The 20,023-nt window shown below is 39.1% G+C and overlaps 2 protein-coding genes and 1 pseudogene across 2 annotated transcripts; 1 reads left to right on the forward strand and 2 right to left on the reverse strand.

Moving 5' to 3' along the window:
• LOC149117791 (uncharacterized) overlaps window positions 1–262 on the reverse strand; it is a 791-nt pseudogene extending 529 nt beyond the window's left edge.
• Window positions 263–1,729: 1,467 nt separating this feature from the next.
• Window positions 1,730–15,783, forward strand: LOC149117792 (uncharacterized). Its single transcript, XM_089298845.1, has 6 exons — window positions 1,730–2,085; window positions 7,834–7,983; window positions 8,822–9,034; window positions 11,843–12,052; window positions 13,687–13,839; window positions 14,573–15,783. Exons 1-6 carry the CDS (start codon window positions 1,822–1,824, stop codon window positions 14,876–14,878), a joined length of 1,296 nt encoding a protein of 431 aa, XP_089154971.1. The 5' UTR covers window positions 1,730–1,821; the 3' UTR covers window positions 14,879–15,783.
• A 532-nt stretch (window positions 15,784–16,315) lies between these two features.
• On the reverse strand, window positions 16,316–18,733 carry LOC110061951 (homeodomain-only protein-like). Its single transcript, XM_020768815.2, has 2 exons — window positions 18,265–18,733; window positions 16,316–17,564 (listed from the first exon to the last, which is right to left on the reverse strand). Exons 1-2 carry the CDS (start codon window positions 18,406–18,408, stop codon window positions 17,457–17,459), a joined length of 252 nt encoding a protein of 83 aa, XP_020624474.1. The 5' UTR covers window positions 18,409–18,733; the 3' UTR covers window positions 16,316–17,456.
• Window positions 18,734–20,023: the final 1,290 nt, after the last annotated feature.

Consider the following 20,023-nt stretch of genomic DNA (forward strand, 5'->3'; position numbering starts at 1 on the left):
CTAATTTTACTTTTTCATGGAAGGAAGTGTCATAAATGTCACCACGTCACTGCTTTTAATGACTGGCGGAAAATTATGATTTTTCAGCATGCACATTGTTTATCATATCATTGATAAGCCAATTAAAGGTATCCTGTGGTTCACTCTTAGGATGCATTCCTTTGGGGTGATCTGGATCAGGATCAGTGATCCAAGATCACTCAGATCATGGTACATCAAAGGAACTGATGAATCCACTCTGGTCATGGATTCATCAGCTCCTTTTGTTTGATGCACAATGATCTGAGTGATCTTGGATCCCTAATCCTGATCCAGATCACCTCAAAGGAACACATGACATTTCTTTTGTCAGGTGACATCCTAATGGTTTTGACCGCTGTCATATTTAACATCTTATTAATTTTATTAATTTTTCCCCAACTTTGTGCTGGTTGTTGCAGTCAGGCAAACATTGGAACTTTCAGAATTGCTTTTACTGTATGTTGCCAACTATAGAATAGGCAGCCTGGAAGGGAACTTGGCCATGACAAGGAAAATAACAATGAAAATCAGAAAAGATGAGTATTACTCATGATCTGTAAGAAGCTGAAAAAAGAATGACAAGTCACCAAATAACCACACAATCAGTTTCATCTACAACAACGCCAAAAATATTTTCTTCGCTCAGATTTGATGAACCTTAATGCTTTACTTGAAAACAACAAATCGCTGGGGTCGCCCTGTTTAAATTCCTCGAGCTTCAAACAATTCATACCGAAAACTTGATAAGTCTGGCTTTGGTCTTCGATCAGCGCAGTTAGTGGGCAGAGAAAATCACAGTTCAGAGTGCTTTTGCAACTCTTTTTCGAACGGAAGGTTGATAAGCTCATGAAATGAAAGATTTTCCGTGACCAGTGACCCTGGGTAAAGATACGAAAGTCCCAGATGTGAAAGGCTTGATAGAAGCTGACTGATGCTTGCGTGTAAGCAGAGCATCATCAAGCATTTTCGCACGATCTCCTTTCGCCCGCCCTTTTTCCGCCATGTTTCTCTTACATCCAGTGGGCTCAGTTTCGACTATCGTTTTCTCGTAAAAGTTGATGCTCGCACTCGAAAAACCAGCTTGACGACTGTAAACCGGAATGACTAGCCCGAGATTTGGGGCTACGGCGACTTCAAAGGCTAAAGTAGATTTGTGCAGAGCCTTTTTTTCCCGTCTCCTGTCTGCTCAAAAAAGCGATAAAAGAGGCTCTGCTCGCAGGGTGACGGTCGACCGGCGTTTATTTAAATTGAACGTGGAAATATGATTCTAAGAAAGTATGAGAAACCAATGTGACCGACTTCACCTTTAGGGTAAAATATTTTGTTGTTTGACTGAGGTGTAGAGTGCTTTGTACCATTTTTTTTTCTTCCGTTTAAAAGTAACAGTACCTGTCAAACTTAAGCATCAAATTCTTCTCATGTCGTTTTATCATTGGCAACACTTTACTAAGGAATTGACGACTGTAACTCAGTTTGCAACTTACACGAAAGGACACGGTTTTTGTTATTGTGTACATTTTCTTGTGGTCGTTAAGAATTCACGTAATCTGGGATTAAATTCTGCCAAATCATGACAGCATTATCTTCATACACTATCCGAAAGACACTTTTTTCATAATTACGGAAGCATTTAGTTCCTCATACTTGTGTGAAAAAGTGAAAGCATGTTTGTTCACTCAGCCTTCGGCTGAGACAAGCGACAGCCGGAAATACATCTGCGTTCGCAGGCTAGCCAGTACGCAGAATAGCCGTCAAACCTCTCGCTCGAATTGGCACTCGCAGCAACTCGGCAAAACAGTCATGTCAGTCTACCCGGTCTTGATAATCTTCCTGGTCTCACATGTTGTTAATAAGATCGATGCAGCCTCGTATGCAAGTCTTAGCTCCGGCAATGGAAACTTCAGGCTACAGTGGACCTATAACAACAGCAAGCTGATATTCAAGATGACTTGTGAAACCACAGGCTGGTGTTCTGTAGGATTCACCACCACTGTTGATGGAAGAAACATGGTCGATTACGATATAGCGGTTGCTGGGTACGCTTCTGGTGCGGGTTACATTGATGTAAGTTGTATTTTCGTTTTTATATACGTTTTTGGCAGAGGTAATTTCGTAAGATGTTTTAGCAAGCCTCTTGCTTCGAACATTCAATCTCAGCCCCTTAAACACACGACCGGCCGACGTTTATTTAAGAACGTCGACATTTGATTTAAGAACGTATGATGAACCAATGTGACCGTCTTCACCTTTAGCGAAAAGTGTTTTGATATTTGGTTAGGTGTAGAGTGCTTTGCACCATTTTTTCTTTTTTCCGTTTGAAGTTCCTGTCGAATTTCAGCGTCAAATTCTTCTTATATGTCGTTTTATCATTGGCAACACTTCACTAAGGGATTGACGACCGGCTATAAGTCTATTCGCGACTTACACGAAAGGATACGGTTTTTGTTATTGTCTTCAGTTTCTTGTGGTCGTTAAGAATTCACGTAATCTGAGATTGAATTCTGCCAAATCGTGACAGCATTATCTCTTTATACACTATCCGAAAAACACTTTTTTATAATTACGGAAGCATTTTGTTCCTCATACTTGTGTGAAAAAGTCAAAACACGTTTGTTAACTGCAGGTTATGTTGTATTAAGCACCCTTCGTCTCACACAGAGCTACAAAAAAACTTTCAATTTATTGACACAGTTTTTCATTTTCACCGTTCGGACAAATATCCGAGCATATCTCCACGCCAAATGGAGGCTATTGTTTACATATTTCCGCGCCAAATTGCGTTAATCCACGTTTACTGCAAAACAAAGACTGCTCGCAGCCAAGTGTACTCTTTCATGTCAAGAAATGATATCATCGATTTCTTTACAGCCATTTACTACACAGTGATATGAAGGGGAAGGAGCGCGGACTCCTTTCCCGAACAGCGGCTGGTAATCGAGCCTTAGTGATATCAAAATGAGATAGAGTGTTTATGTTTAATCATTGCTGAGAAAGAACGTGAGCTGCTGAAGACGGTAGTTTGTCATTGTTTAGTCCTCTTTGTTATTAAGTTATCCAAGCCTGACCAGCTACACAAGCTATGACGACCTCGTCGCATTATAAAAGCGAGGCAATTTCGGCCACACGCTGTCAAAACATCATCATTTCGTGATGTTACAACTCTTTAAAAGAAGTCGACCGTAAAAATACAAAAAACAAAAAAAAAACAAACAAAAAAACTTTCCCTTCGTAATAGATTAACTATGACTCAACAATTTCGTTGTTGGAGCCGTGCTGCTTTTTGAAGGATGTTACTAAAACTAGTAACGGGGAACGGGGAACGGGGAAACGAGCAAGGAATATTCCACAATAATGCTAATGTTGGTGAAAGATGACCGCGGAAAAGCGACTGCGTGACACTCGATATGTTTTTAGATGACATGTTGTCACGTATCAGACGGAAAACAGTCTTTATTCTCTGTCTGCGTTTTGTACCCAGTCTGCAGTCTGCATTTTGTACCTAGTCTGCATTTTGTACCCGGTCTGCAGTCGGCATTTTGTACTGACCGATTGGGGTAGCATGTGATAATACCGATTCGATTTTCTCCCCAGGCGCTATTTCATGCTTTGGTTTTCTCAGTACCATATTGGACTTTGAGGCACAGCCGGTAGAAACTAAAGTTTACAACCGCAACACTTCCTTACATTTCCCCAAATAGACCATTTTACAGTTGCCTGCTCAGTGACCTGGCCTTTGGACGGCAGCGAGACTGAAGTTGACCTTGCTTAGATACAGACCTCACTGCTTTTGTCATGTAAATGCACCTAATTAGCATCAGAACAACTTGTTTTACACAACAAAAGCAGTGAGGTCTGTATCAAAACAAGGTCAACTCCAACCTCGCTGCCATCCAAAGGCCAGGTCACCGAGCAGACAACTGTAAAATGGTGTATTGTTCCCCTTTCTTTTCCTTTGTCCGCCATGTTGAATTCTTAGGCGGGTTACCGCTGTACACTCGTTCCCAGACTCCCGTTCCCGGTTCCCCGTTCCCCGTTCCCCGTTCCCCGTTCCCCGTTCCCCGTTCCCCGTTCCCCGTTCCCCGTTCCCCGTTCCCCGTTCCCCGTTCCCCGTTCCCCGTTCCCCGTTCCCCGTTCCCCGTTACTAGTTTTAGTAACATCCGTTTTTTGAATCACGCCTACTAACGTTAGTATTTCAACTGATAAAGGCTCAAGCGCCAGCCGAAACGTCTTGAACAAAACATCAAAAAAATTAGTCAGTGTGGTAAATTCGTGATGAACCTGCCAGTACGTTTCTGGCTGTCGACAGCAGGAAATACGTCTGCGTTCGCAGGCTAGCCAGTATACAGAATAGCTGTCAAACTTCTCGCTCGAATCGGCTCTCGCAGCAACTCGGCAAAACAGCCATGTCTATCTATGCGGTCTTGATAATCTTCCTGGTCTCAGATGTTGTTAATAAGATCGATGTAACCTCGTAAGCAAGTCTTGGCTCTGGCGATGGAAACTTCAAGCTACAATGGACTAATAACAACAGAAAGTTGATATTGAAAATGACTTGTAAAACCACAGGCTGGTGTGCTGTGGGGATTCACCACCACTGCTGACGGAAAAAACATGGTGAATTACGATATAGCGGTTGCTGAGCACGCTTTTAGTGCGGGTTATATTGACGTAAGTTGTATTTTCGTTTTTATTTACCTTTTTAGCAGAGGCGTTTACGTAGGATGTTTCAGCAAGCCTTCCGTTTCGAACATTCAAACTCAGCCCATTAAACACACAGCCGGCCGGCGTTTATTTAAGAACGTCGACATTTAATTTTAAGAACGTATGACAAACTAATGTGACCGACTTCACCTTTAGCGCATAATATTTTGGTATTTGGTTAGCTGTTGAGTGCTTTGCACCATTTTTTCTTTTTCCGTTAAAATGTAGCTGTTTGCAGTTCCTGTCAAGCTTAGGCGTCAAATTCTTCTTATGTCGTTTTATCACTGGCAACAGTTCACTAAGAGATTATAATTACGCCCCCCCCCCCCCCCCCTTGCCAGAACGGAAGCATTTAGTTCCTCATACTTGTGTGAAAAATTCAAAGCACGTCTGTTAACTGCAGTTAATATAATGGTAGCAGCTTGCATCTCCACTCACAGAGCTACAAAAAAAAAAAAAATGCAGTATTCAGTAGTTCTTTGTTCAGAAAAACAATAACCCGACCAATGGATTACCTTAGGAATTAAAAATATACACGAATCATACACGAAATTAAATTAATTATATTGGGTTATACCTGAAAAGTGCGGTACGTAATTTCGACACGCGAGCCAACACAATATACACCAGGTTTTGAAGCTGCTTTTGCGGCGTTTTGTGAAAAATTGATCTGAAACGAATAATAAAGCGATTTATCATTCGATGCATTTTTTTCTTTCCTTCATTGGCCGAAAGCCTAACAAGTGACCTGGAAATAACTGCCTACAAATAATGGTCTGCTCATGCGTAATGCCGTCTAAATGTGTTTGTTGTAAGTAACATTTAGCCTGCGAGCAGGCTCAACTTTGAACCACGCGCGCAAGCGGCGAAGAGCAAAGCGATCCGGCGGGAAGGAGTCTGATGAAGAGGCTCCAAGAAAGTGAGCCTGCCTTGATCTCTGTAATTTTTTCATTTCTGCTTCGCCTGAGCGAAGTGAAATACCATTGGTCAAAAAGCGGGAAAGGCGTGAAAACTGTCGATCTATTATGTTTGATGAGGATTGTTTATATCCCTATTTATTATATGGCTGTGTCTCACAAGGACTGGGAACTGCCGAATTCACGAATTTGATTGGCTGAAATCGATATTGACCGCGGTCTAGATTTTCCCATCTAGACCGACATCTAGAACGGTTTCATTTTGCGTTGAAAAAGTAAGGTTAAGTCTGCATGCGAGCCAAGTGGCCCATCAGGCCGGAGCTTATCCCGGTTTCTTGCGTTGAAAAAAAAAAAAAAAAAAAAGTAGCAAACTAAAATACAAAAATGTTCACCGTTTTCTTTTATTTCCTTCTCAATCATTTTATGGAAGTACTAAAAAGCCTGATGACAAAAAAGAACAAAAAAAAAAACAAAACAAAACAAAACAAAACAAAACAAAAAAACAAAACAAAACAAAACAGACAAAAAAGTAAAGAGGACGAGCAAATTTCGGCAGGTTTAAGTTAAGCTCATCTCCGTTTGCAAGCAAAATGTTAGCAATTAACCAGTTACATGAAACGAATTAAAGTTTTCTTCTCTGCCATATAATAAACATCTTATTAACCGAGCTAAGTCGGTCTGTATGGGAGAATCTTGCCCTCGGTCGTGTGTGCAGACCTCACTGCGTTCGGTCTGTACTCACGACCTCGGTCAAGATTCTCCGATACAGACCTCCTGCTCGGTTAATAAGAGCTAAGTAGTCAGTAATTTACCCAAAGAGGGAGCAGAAAATAGCAGTTGAAAGTATGTTAATGAATCAAGAGGTACTTGTCGCGTTGCCAAGTGCATATGGGAAGAATTAAACATTGCAAACATATGTGATTGGAAGCGGCCAACGAAACAACACGAAGGCGTTTGCCCGTTAGCGTTTAACGCATAGAAGCATTATCAAAGACCGCACTGCCGAAGCAAGATCACTTGGAATCAATTGCGTGTCCTTGCTAGACATAAACTTTGACGGTTTTATCTTCGGCAGAACTACCTCTTTATCGACAACTGATATCGCGCCTGCATGTTGTTATGAAAAAAGTTTAAAGTTTTCCCAAGATATTTGAGCTGCCGGCAAAGTTCATACTGAAAAGTAGTTGTCTTATTATCGTTATTATTATAATTAAAGCTTCGTTTTCAAAATGTATTCTGTCCACAATAAAACGCAAAGCCAGCCTTTTCAAATTTCTCCGGTCTGAAGACCGTTTTCGAAAAGCACCGTTTTTGTGACCATGGTTATTAACCAGTCTTCTCAGTACTATCCATGTTGTGACGGATTAGTGTGGAAGGAAGGCCTTACCGTAGAAATAAAGCTGGGTTTTCAAATTTCTCTGGCGTAGTATGGAGGCTGACTTATTTACAGTTTTCCTGGAGTGCTGAAATAAATTAGATTCCGTAATTAATTTATGAGACTTTTTATCACTATCGACCCAATCAAGAAGGTGCATGACTCCATAGCGTAACCGTTTATCGCGTTGCGCACCCTAGCGCTAGTGTTATGTTTTGAAAGCCGATTTTGCATTCGTTTTGACTGCCAGTCCTTGAAATAGTGTTTAGCTATCAACTCTGTTAAAATATTGGCTTTTAGTCTTGAATTACAAATACCCAAACAAATGCTTTCATTTGCCATTCATTAGGCTTTATTTGTGATTTTCTTGAGTTTTCTTTGGTGCAATCAACCAAACCTTTCACTGGAAATCGAATCCGGCGGGATGCGAATTTTAAGTGCGAAAAAAGTAGGGTTTGTACAGGCAGTTTTTTTTTTCTCTACTTTTGCAAATTTATGTCTTTAAACGCTGCGGAAAAACTGGTCAAATAGATTTCCCTGAAAATGTTATGGAATTTCACCGAACGAAACGCGAGAAAATTCACTGTCAGTTTTGCTTTTTGTGCTCATGTTGAGGTCACAAAATATCGAAAAACACTGACTGGGTTTCCTTTGAGCGGGCACAGATTACTTGAACTTTCGTCTTCAGCGGGAGTGCGATCGTAAAACTATAGGGAGTACCTTAACAATCCTTTCAACGAGGTAGTTTTGTTTTGTATGCTATTTTTTGTCAGATTGTCGAGGTTCATTTTTTTTTATGAAAGTCTAATTTGTCCACAGGATCACTGGAGCACATCCCTTAGATATCCTCCTAGAGATGGGACACAAAACTACGACCTCATTGCCGCAAGTGAAAGTGGCTCAACTACTGTTGTAGAGTTCTCTAGAGATGCTATTACGGGAGACGATGCCAACGATGTGCAGTTTATGGTACGACTCCATTCTAATGTTAAATTAATTTTTTTTATATTACGGAAAAGTGCATGCAGCGATAAATTATTCATATAAGGCCTATATGGGGGATTCATTCTGTTTAACAGTTTAATACCTTGATACAGTTTAATACTGCTTAATACTGTTTAATACCTTGATAATCTCTTGTAGGAGTTCAATCGTAAGTTCTCCCTTACAATGTTACACGTCACTTTTTTGCACGAATTTTCATTTTAATGTAAGGAAAGACCCCCTCCCCTCTCACCCTTCCAAAACAACAACAACAACGACAACAACAACAACAACAACAACAACAAAAACGAACAACGGTCGTACTTTTTGCGCTGTGTAGCAAAAGTCTATAATTATAGGAGTTCAATCTTAAGGGCTCCTTAACAACGTTACAAGTTCTCTTTTTTGCACGAATCAAACCCAAACCCTAATTCCCACAGTGCCTCACTCCACCCAGGCTCCAGTTGTTCATAGGGTAGATAACGCTACCCACCGGACAAATCGCTATCCAATAGATAAATGTTCACAAAACAAACCGCACTATCCGCTGGATAGTGATTTATCTGGTGGATAGGGTTATCCACCTTTCGAACAACCCAGACCAGGTGCATAAAATAATTATCGGCGATTATAATGCTGGGCTAGCTTTTCACCTTTCTGCCGGAACCATTCCAATATATAGAAACAAAGACCTCCAAATACGGAGCTAGATTTCTATTTCTGGAGATGAAGAGCCATTTTTGAATCAAACTCGACTATGGTACAAGCTGCAATTGTTTTTTCACTACAATGTTTATCTACAGCTGACTCTTTTGCTTTGCAGAGTGACACTGAAGTCAAAGTTGTATATGCTTACCACACCAGCAGTGATGCAAATGGTGGCCTACGTTCAAAGCATACTAACAGTGGGATTTTAGATGGAAAGCACAACCTGATACTGATGGCAATATCCGCCATGCAGCCATCTTCCACAGTGATGCCTCCAACTTCCACAGCGATGCCTCCAACTTCACCAAAGGATTCAGTTGGCTCTGGTGTGATTGGCCCATATGTTTCATTTTATATTGTGCTCGCATGCTTAAGCGTGTATTTTATGTGTTTCTAAATTATAAAGCTGAAGGGATCAAGGATAGTTGTCCCGTTTACATGGGCTCTGATAATAGAGTAGGGTTGTTTCTGAGGCAAATATTACATTAGCAGAATAGATAACTTTCGAGCAAAATAGACCAAAACTTTGATGCGCTTTTTTAATGGTGCCGCATCTTTTCTATTTTACTTACTTAAAAATAGTTGATGTCCTTAAAAAACGTCCAAATTTAATAATCTTACCAAATATCAATAAAATCAAAGTGTGCAAAGCAGGTAATAATGTAAAACGCGAAGAAAAGAAGACACCCACATATTAAAACCAACAATTTCAAGCGAGTGTTGGCGATACACTCACAAAAAATATCAACAGTACAACATGACCCATTGGAAAAAGCGGTCCCTCTCACTGACGTTCTTGAAAACAAACATAGCAAAGAAGTTTAATGAGACTCCTTAAGATTACAGTAAGAATTTTGACCCTGTCTGGTTTTCGTCAACAAATGCGTTGACTTATTACAACTAACAATTACTGACTTACCGATTACTGGCAAAACGTACGCAAAAAAGTCAACAGTACAACAACTTTGTTTCCTGGGTACCAGAGGGTTTATTTTGTTTTCGTAGCGAAGCTGCGATTGAGATCGTGTTCTCGATCGCGGCTTTTCCGCTTACAATCGCAGCTTCGTCACACACACACACACACACACACACACACACACACACACACACACACACACACACACACAAAAAAACCCTCTGGCACCCAGGGCAACAATTTTGTTGACTTATCCAAGTTTTCAAAACTTGTCTCTTCCCCATTTTTTCCAAATTTTGGATTTTATAGAGATTTTATCCAAAAATCTTTACGTTTCTTCCATTTGTATATTTGGTATGATATTGTTTCAATTTTGGAGCTATTCTGGTATTTCTGAAGAATTTTTGAAATCAAAGATGGCAGATCCAACATAGCGAACTTTGTAAGTGAAATATCATCATGGTTGACACATGAATATGACCTAAGTTTGAACGCTTTACACGCCGTACTCGTGCATTTTTGATTACCACTGGGCCGACACCTAAGGTAATTCATAGGGTTGGGGACACGAAGAGCCCCTCGCTCCTCCTTTCCTGGCTAAATTGGGTTAAGCTCTACACCAACGCTGTCCTTCATTGATTTACGAGTAGAATTTATCCCAGACTTGTTCTTAATACTCATCTTGACGACAATTATAATTTCCTCAGTACGTCCAGTAGACTGAAAAATAATTCAAATGCAATATGTTGCTTATTATACGGCTAGTTCCGTGAGCGGGCAAGACGAATCAAATCCTGTGCTGTGACTGGCTACCCGAGCGGGCAAGATGGAGCTATCTTGCCCGCTCGGGACTACCCGCCGTGTCCCGGAAGAAAAATTTCCTCGAAAGTCATATAATAAGTCCTTTATTGACCAAGTTTGTTCGCTGAAGATGGCTTGATATTGACCTCGTTCTTTTTTTGCGAGTTTATGGACCTCGACTCCGTCCCGGTCCATAAACACGCAAAAAACAGAACTTGGCCAATATCCAGCCATCTTGACCTCACACTTGGTCAGTAACCCATACATCATAACTGAGTCTCACTAAATACTGGCTGATTAATAAATACCAATAAATACCAATAAATACCAATGATCCAAAGCCCCTTTTCTTGACGCAATCGATTAATTAAATGCTTCTGTCATGCTTAGCGCTAGTTTTAGTGTAGTATGTGCTTGATAAGTGTTATGCTTTGCTTTGAGCTACGTAGTATAAATTGCTATCTTGGGGAAGCAAGTTGTTCTTCCGTTTTACTGATTTAATAAAGTTTGTTGTCGTGTTTGTTGTTGGTTTTGCTTCTTTCTTTTGTCCCCGATAAGCAATACAAGCAAAAAATATGACGGAAGGAAACGAACATTGAGTTTTCCCGTGGATATATTATCATTTGGTGGTTTTTTAAAGTCAAGAAATAGATTATGGTGGATATGAGATGGCGGCTCTTTATATAACATGACCTAATAACACGTGGTATGACGTGTTTGTGTCATGTTGCTCACCTCAAAAGACACATTTTTGGAGTACAGTACACCCACTAATTTCCATTTATCATCGCTGAAATAGGGTTCACATCGTGTTTTGCAAGGCTTTGGGCCAAAACACTTCAACAGAGTCACGAGCTGCGAAGAATTTGGACAACACGTAGTGTTAAGGATCTGTCTTGTACCAGGCCTCGTTTTCAAACAGAGGCTTTAAATTCGCAGTCCAATATTAGTAAGGCGACGAAGGCGAGGCGTTCGCAATAAGATAGCCTAGGCTGCCCAATGCCCTCAAAGGACGGAGCGTTAAGATAAACAAAATGACAGCGAAGTCAAACTTCTGCGTTAATCTAGGGCCTTGAATAGGCCCACCTTACTATATATATATATATATTTTTTTTTTTTTTTTTTTTTTCATGTAGACATGTTACATTAGAGCGAACAGAGCACGAGACGGGATCACGAGAATTTCTATTTTACAACTGATGCTTACATGTTGAAAGCTTGTACAAACAAACAATTTCGGCCTGGTGGAAATGACATGAACAGTTATTAATATATTCTACTTGACAAAGCTGTCCACCAAGTGAAAACCGTCGCTTTGAGCAAAAATAACGTTCACACCAAACCCAAGCAGGCATGGCTGTTTCCTGTAAATTCTATCATTACATGGTGGTTACTTTGCTCGCACTTGCTTTTAGCGAGATCGATGCAACTTCGTATGCAAGTCTCTCCTCCCCTGATGGCTTTATCAAGTTACAGTGGACTTACAACAGCGGTAAATTGATATTCAAAATGACTTGTAGAACCACAGGCTGGTGTGCTGTAGGATTTACCACAACGGCTGATGGAAGAAACATGAAGCGTTACGATATAGCGGTTGCTGGGTACGTCGGTACAATTGGATATATCGCTGTAAGTTGACCTAATTGTACGTTTTATGAAAACGTTCCTTTTTTCAGTTTTCTAACATTCAGTCTAAAATTGACGTAAAAGCTTATGAAGAAACAGTTGAATATCAAGTTTGATCCCTCTTCGCAACTGCATACTATAATTATCATCTTAGAGAAAACAAATACTCTTTCGACTTTCATGGCAGTATGTCAACATTAAGGCCGTGTTCTATTGGGATCAACCGTTTCAACCGCAGCTGGTTTGGGTTGATACGATTGACGATTCTCAGTAGAACACTTTTCCAACCGTTTTTTGGTTGAAATGCGGTAACTCCTGGGAATAGTCCTTACGTGAGCTACTATCACGCTTCATAATCACGCAAATGCTTTTCAATCGTTTCAACCTGGTTTGAGGCCGGTTGAAATAGTTGATCGACCAAATCAGCCGAAAATGGTTATTCCCCAATGGAACACGAAATATCACAACCATCCAGAAACGGTTGATCCCAATATATAGCACACGACCCAAGTGCCCCAGCAATTTTTTACAAGTGTTCACAAATTTCTGTGCTACATATTCAAAATTTCCGTTCGCATCCATGTTCTTTGCCTCCTTGATTAATGAGAAATGGAACAAGCTAAGCTTACAAAGGCGAGACTGACATTCAAGTCGTCGTTTTTCCAACATTGATCTAAACATGGTATATTTTATTTTACGCATCTTCTGTAATGAACTTGCAGTTTGCAACGTGCTAAACGTATTTCTTCTTTTAACGCAGCCAATATACACCAACGGCACGAAGAATCAGACTCATACTTTCAATTCGCTAAATTTCTGCGTATTTCTTCTCATTTCCAGCCAGTTTGGTCAATCAGTTTCTTGGCACCAGTTTTAACGTAAAAACTATTTTAAAATATAATATGCCCACATGCAACAAAGCAGAGAGTAAAGATCAGGAGTTTTTTTTAAGGAAGATGTACTTCCCATGATGTTGGATGGAAAGTTCTGCTTTTAGCGTTACATTTCTAAAGAAGTGTTTACTTTTTATGACTATATATTGACATTTTCCTAATACTCAAAATAAAAGAACTGTTTCTCTAAAAGTCAACAAATGTCTCATTAAAGAGAAATTGTTAACATCATGTGAGTCATTGCCATTCTTTAATAAAAAAATAAATTACATTGCTTAAGTTTCTATTCCACAAGTTACATTTTAATTCCTGGGTTTCAAAATGCCGCCTGCGTGGTGAAAATCTCTTCGCATATAAGTTAGTTTCGGTACCATAAAAGTGAACGTGCGATTAAAACCTTGGTAACCTTCGTTTTGAAATATTTTTGTTAAGAACATTTACATTTTTTTATTAAGCAAGGGAGTCATCATCCATCTCATGACGTGATTGGATCAGAGTTTCATTAATTTTGTTCTGCATGATAGCTCGTAGCCCAAACGCTTGTGAATTCAATGTGATTTATTTGGAGTCCACGAGACAAGTTCTTTTTTTTTTGACTAACGCACGGATGAACAAAACACTTAATGATTGTTCCCACATAAGAAAAAAAGGAAAAAAAACCAGCAAATTTATTTCTATATTAAATTTCAATAAAAAATCGATAATTTTTACCAAAAGTTGTATGCCTTCTGATCTTGCCAAAAGGATTTCTGGAGCACTACCACAGAACAGCCAATAAGAGATCCATCGCAAGACTTCATTCTTATAAAAGCAAGTGAAAACGGTGGAACAGTGACCGAGGTGGAGTTCGCTAGGAATGCAATTACAGAAGACAATGCTCACGATGTGCAGTTTATGGTAAGAAACAAATATAGCAAAATCTGTGATACTCAAAAGAAATAAAATGAAAGGAATTTGCAATAGAACATCCCACGTAGAGGCCCTTCGTCCAGCGTTTTCCATAAAAAAATGAAATGTTGGTAGAAGTACGGTTTTGTGGAGGGAGGAAAACCAGAGAACCCGGAGAAAAACCCTCGAATCCAGGCGAGAACCAATGACAATCTTGACCCACTTATGAGGCCGGCCCGGTCCAGGATTCGAACCCGGGCCTCTTTGGTGACAGGCGAGGGCTCTAACCACTGCGCCCCATATACTTGCATTGAACGATGGCCACTGACAGCTAGTGACTGCTTAACTGAGAGGTGTCCCCTTAATTGGTTTTACAGAAAACATGGGAAGAAAAATTTGGATTTTGCTGAGACCGGTGCCGGCGGACGCCTTAAACAATTAATTAAGAATAAAAATGAGGAAAGAAAACTGAGATGATGGCATATCCTGGCAACATCACTGAGCGAGTGAAATCAGAACGAGTCAGACTTTTCTAGATTTGGCTGGTTGAATATCTGTTATCTCAACTTTTGAGAACGAGCCAGGCAAATGACGGCTGAAGAAGGAAAGAAGAGAAGCCGGACGACCTAAAGCGAGGGCGTTGATTCCGCGACACATTCAGCGCAGTTAAAAGTCGTGTCCCGCAATTTTGATTCAAGTTATGATCTATACAAAACACCAAACTGGTACTTTTAATTTGCAGAATGATACTGAAGTTACGGTTGTGTGGGCTTCTCATTTCTCCAAAGATGAAAATAACGACCTCACAAAACACATTGCGAGGGGAATTTTTCCTGGTAAACATAATCTGATCCAGGAGGCTATATCAGCCATGCTGCAGCCAAACGCGACAATCATGGTATCGGTTCAGACAATGGATGCTGGATGGTCAACACTTGCACCTCCAAGATTCGCTGAAAGGCCTTTGTCGGGTACAGCCAGCGTGCTTTTCCCATCTGTTATATTTTGTACTGCTCTGTCTTTAAGCACTTACCACCTCTCCTTGTAACACATCGTTGTTTTGATTGGCAGTGGACGAGCATGAAAGTTACATCTCCAGCCTCCAAATTCAAGCGGACTTGCAGTATAAATACCTTTTTTTTGCGAGTTGCCAGAGATAGACAAATTTAATTGTATAGATTTTAGACAACTTTATTGCTACTTGGTGCACGTGGGGAAACGCTCTTTTGTTTTTCTTGATCTGACACTAACATAAGAGTTATCATTAAATCATTATCATTATTATTACTTTGGCTCAACTGTGTATCGCCAAAGTACGAACCATAACTCGACCAGTTGAAATTAATCGCCTGATATGTACCCGAGCGAGCCCAAAATTTAGGATTAGATATAAACATCTGAGACACAACACACTAGAGGTGCTTCAGGATACATGCTTTTGATAACTACAGTTAACAATGGTTAATTACCATCATAGAACAACTGTTGTAAAACAATGTTGAATAAACTGACCTTAAAAAGCTGAATTGTTATCACCACCTAGTTAAAGGAGCTCAGTCACGGTATTCTGAGTTATTTTGGCTAAATACAAAATTACCTTAAAATGGTAGGAAACCTGAAAATAACAGTTTAATAAGATAGAAAAACACCAAAGAGATAATGATAAACCATAAAGGAACAAGGATGGCTAAGGATGGAGAAGATTGACACGGATTACAAATGACGAATTTGGAAAATTGAGGCTAAACTTTTCAATATGCGCAAACCATGACTGAGCCCCTTTAATGAGATTATGGCGATTGATTATGGCGTATATGCTTTCACAGTACAAAGGTTCTGTTTCCTTGAATTATCAAGCGTTGAGCATTCGTTATCATTTACGAATTTTTTGGAAAGCTGATGTTCATTCCTTGGTAATTCACAATAAATAACCGGGCTTGTCTCTTCACTGCATGGTCCAGGCTTAAAGCCGCTCTCGTTGTGATTTTTATTACTTGGACCGATGGTCCATTTTCAAATTAAGTTGGCTTAGGCGAGGACACCTTATTCCCAATGATGTTGCAGGAACTGTAGAAGTAATAGCAACGTGTTGCTTGTCATTTGAGGATGGTTCTCACAGCAAATTATGTATCTGCGTGAAGATCGTGGAGATATTTGAAGTCCTCGTCGTTCAACACTAAGGGTCAGACAGAACGATGAAGTTTCCATAGACAAAAGATTGTTATAACGCTGTTCGAGAAAAGAGCAGATAATGGCAGGAAGAAAAAAAAAAAAAAAACTTTCCGTCAATTTCCCTGAGTCAATCAAAGTAGTACATGCGCATTATCGAGACACAGGTCCTTTAATTTCCTTTTTGTTTTCTGAATTTCCTGTGTCAATAAATGTTTGTAAACCTCAAGCGAATAAATGCCTTTCTTTCACGGCTTGATAATCAAAAACAACTAAAATCTAGAAGCAAAAACAATCAAGAATAACTAACCAAAACTGGGCATAACATCTCTTTTAACTTTATTAAGTGCCATTTTCAATAGTGTATTTTAGTACAGTCCACATGCTGAAAACCTAAGTTAATTTGTTGTGATCTCAACAGATGGCTGGATTCCATGAAAATATTACATTTACTCATTTATTACAATGAAATAACACTCTATTTTCATTTGTCTAGGTCTTTTGACCGAAAACAACAGCTTCAGGCGCCCGCGCCAGGCTTCAAAAAAAATTTCATTGAAAATCGCATGGCAAGTTTATATTTGCACTGTTTATAGAAATCTACTTTTGAATAAGAATATAATTCTTATTTGCAATACAATTTCCTGTCAACAATATTGTCAGAGTATAGACATTCAATATACAATACATTGTTAAATAAAGTTTTATTCCGGCGCGACTGCACAATAACCGGAGCTAATAGGGAAAAACCACGACGGCAACGGCAACGTCACTAAACAAATGGTTTAATGAGGAGAACAATGGTAGTGCACGTGCATTATAATTCCCGGTGCATTTCTTTGCCGTCCTCTGCAAAACAACAACGTGAAATGACCAAATTCTGCGTTGTCTGGAGAACGTGAACCACAACGGCTAATTTTTCAAGTTTATATTTCAAACTTATCGCTGTGTTTTAGTTTTACTTTTGTGATAGTTTTAACAATGATAAACAAAGTAAATGACTTAAGAGTACCGCGAGATTCATAGGTAAAATATAAATTCATTTTTTGATCGACGTTGTCCTCGGCGTCGCCGTCGTGGTTCCTTAAACTCCCTATTAGGGAATTACAAAAAGAAAACACACTCTCATCTTGTAAAATGAAAACAAAAATCTGACCTTGGTTGTTTGAGTTAATCACATTTCAAATTGGAATTGAGGAGTTTAATTTCCTGTTTTTTCCGCTTAACAATGCATGAATGATTTGCATGTAGTCGAAGTTTAAGGCATCTGGAAACAAACTCTTTTCAAGGGACAATATATGGCTTTTTATCTTACATTAATTTAATGTTTCTAGCGACTTTGGTAAATTACATACATGTCCTTTTTTCTCAAATCTACTACAGACATATATTCGGGTTACACAATCCTTCATTTACAAAGTGCCTTCGCCGCCTCCGGGCTGTTGACAATGTTCCCATTACTTCGCCTTTTTGTTGATGTTTTGAGCTAAAATCGCCGCTCGTTCTGCGATCGGTACAAATCCCTCTTCTTTCCTCCATTTTGTCAGCCTTGCCGCAAACCAGTTCTGAAAAGTGCAATAACAATTGGAAATGAAAATTTAATAAACGACGGCAGGGAATTCGAAATAATGAAAAAACTTTCCGCCCAACGTTTCATTGGACCTTACGCTCTGGAATTGAAAGAGATTAAATATTCAGCTTGATAAATGAGACAAAAGTTATTCTCTTTTTTGGTTAAAGAATTGGAAATCATTGCGAAATATAGGTATTTTCAACATTAAGTATTTCACAAAATGTGTACGATTGTTCAAATTTCACTTTCATACTGAACATCTTTATTATTTGTAAGCTTAAATATATCGCTGAATTATTGCCAAACATAATATCTTAGACGGCAGTTTGTTTACAAAAAGGTACTAAAACACTGTAAAACAAGTCGAAGCTAAACCACTTCAAGGTATATTCCGATAAATGAAACATATTTCAGAATAAAGATTTGAAATATTATTCTCGCCTCTTTCGCAGTTTTTAAATAAGTATGATATCTGGTATTGTACAAAAAGTAAACATGTCTCTAGTCTAATTAATTACAGGAAAATTTAGTTGAATATTACAAAACAATCCGATTTTAAAGTTCAAACGCAATTCTTTTGGCTTCGAGAGCGCAATTTTTTCCATACGTAATTTAACTGTCGTATTCAAAGTATTGCTGGATTCTTTTTTATCAGAATGTGAAAGAAAAAACAGGAAAATGTTTGAGTTTACCTCTATCTCTTCTTGTGTTACTCCGATGTCTGCCGCCAGAAAAGACATACTAAGTGAATCGGGATGTCTGCAAGATTTGAAAGCATCCTCAAGAGCCATGGATTTTTCTTTATCTTCGCCAAGCTTCTTAAGAATATCGGCCATCGTGCGTTTTCTGTAGTCGCGAAAAGCGTCGAATACTTGGAAATCCAAAATTCGTGACCCAAAGCTTGGATTCTTGTCTCCTCTGGATTTCGCGGTCAGCTGGACTCAAGCGACATAGCTTTGGAATTGTTGTGTTGGTCTAAAACTGAAACGTTCTTGTGCAAATTTTTCGTAGCAGGTGAATAATCGGGCCTCCTGATTGGCCGAGACCGCATTAAATACTTCCCTAGGCTGTATTTTGAGCAGCATCATATCATTATCTCATGGCGAGCCCACGAATAAATCAACATAATCACACAAAGGCTGGCGTCGTTCTGGCAGCTGAAATGAACGGATTTACTTTGTATGAAAATCACCAACACGAAAACCGGGCGAATTTTTTTTTCTACGGGGAAACTTATATTCAAGAAAAAGTAAATGGAGAAAATGTTTGGTTTTGGCGTCTTTGTAATAACAAAACCACAGATATGAAACATTCAACAAGATTTGACACTTTGCCTTCACTTAGCTAACCACGGTATTTTGCATACGATCGAGTCATTTAATTGAAATGACATGGAAAATATCGTTTCACCAAACTGCGAATAATCGCTAGTTTTTCTTCGACATCTTATATTAATTCTCGCTTTATGAGTTTACACTAATACTAGAGGCCCGATAGTTTATATTCACACTAGTTTAAACTAAGTTTCCGTATGTTCACTCTGTTTTTACATAATCTGAAGAAAATGCAGTCGATATAGATGTGGTGAAAATATTAATTCGTGAAATAGGCCATTTAATTTTTTTTTTCCGTGCAAAGAAACAAGTCTTTCAATCAACTAGAAAAGGCCTCTTTAAAGGTTAATTTTCTAAAAGTTCCGGTTTTGGATCTCTTCAAAGAGCTTTTGTAACTGCATAAAGTAACGATGGCCTTTTAAAAAGTAAATTTAAATAAATGAATAAAGCTTATCATATTATAAGTCAAATACTAGCAGCTCCAATACGCTTGCGAGACCCACGCGTTCTTTCAAGGATTACTATTAAGCCGTATAAGCCCTTTTAAGAGCTTTAACGACTAGCGGTCGCGGTAAAAGATCTTCAAGAATCTTTGTCAGCTCGGCGTATCTCGGGTTAGTACACATGAAAAGTTTAGTTGAATGAAGCCCAAGAACTAGCAAATATTTTTTTTTGTCCAAACTAGCGTTTTTCTACCTTTTTGTTCATCAAAAACTCGATACAGTGTTGCATCAACCATCAGTACCAGAGAGTTTAGGTAACCACGACGGCGACACGAGGACAATGTCGATTAAAAAATGAACTTATATTTTACCTACGAATCTCGCGATCCTCTGAGGCTATTTACTTTGTTAATCGCTGTCAAAATTATCACGAAACTGAATCTGGAACACAGCGATTAATTTGAAATAGAAAGTTAAAAAATTAGCAACCGTGGTTCACGTTCTCCAGACAATGTAATTTTCACGTTGTTGTTTTGCAGAGGAAGGTAAAGAAATGTACCAAGAATTATAACGTATGTGCACAGCCATTGTTCTACTCACTAAACCTTTTGTTTAGCGACGTTGCTTTTGTCGTCGTGGTTTCCTTCAACTCCCTAAGTACATGTAATAAAACA

Source organism: Orbicella faveolata, unplaced genomic scaffold, assembly GCF_042242905.1.
Source record: "Orbicella faveolata isolate gen_17 unplaced genomic scaffold, um_ofav_v1 contig_1, whole genome shotgun sequence".
NCBI classification, from domain to species: domain Eukaryota; kingdom Metazoa; phylum Cnidaria; class Anthozoa; order Scleractinia; family Merulinidae; genus Orbicella; species Orbicella faveolata.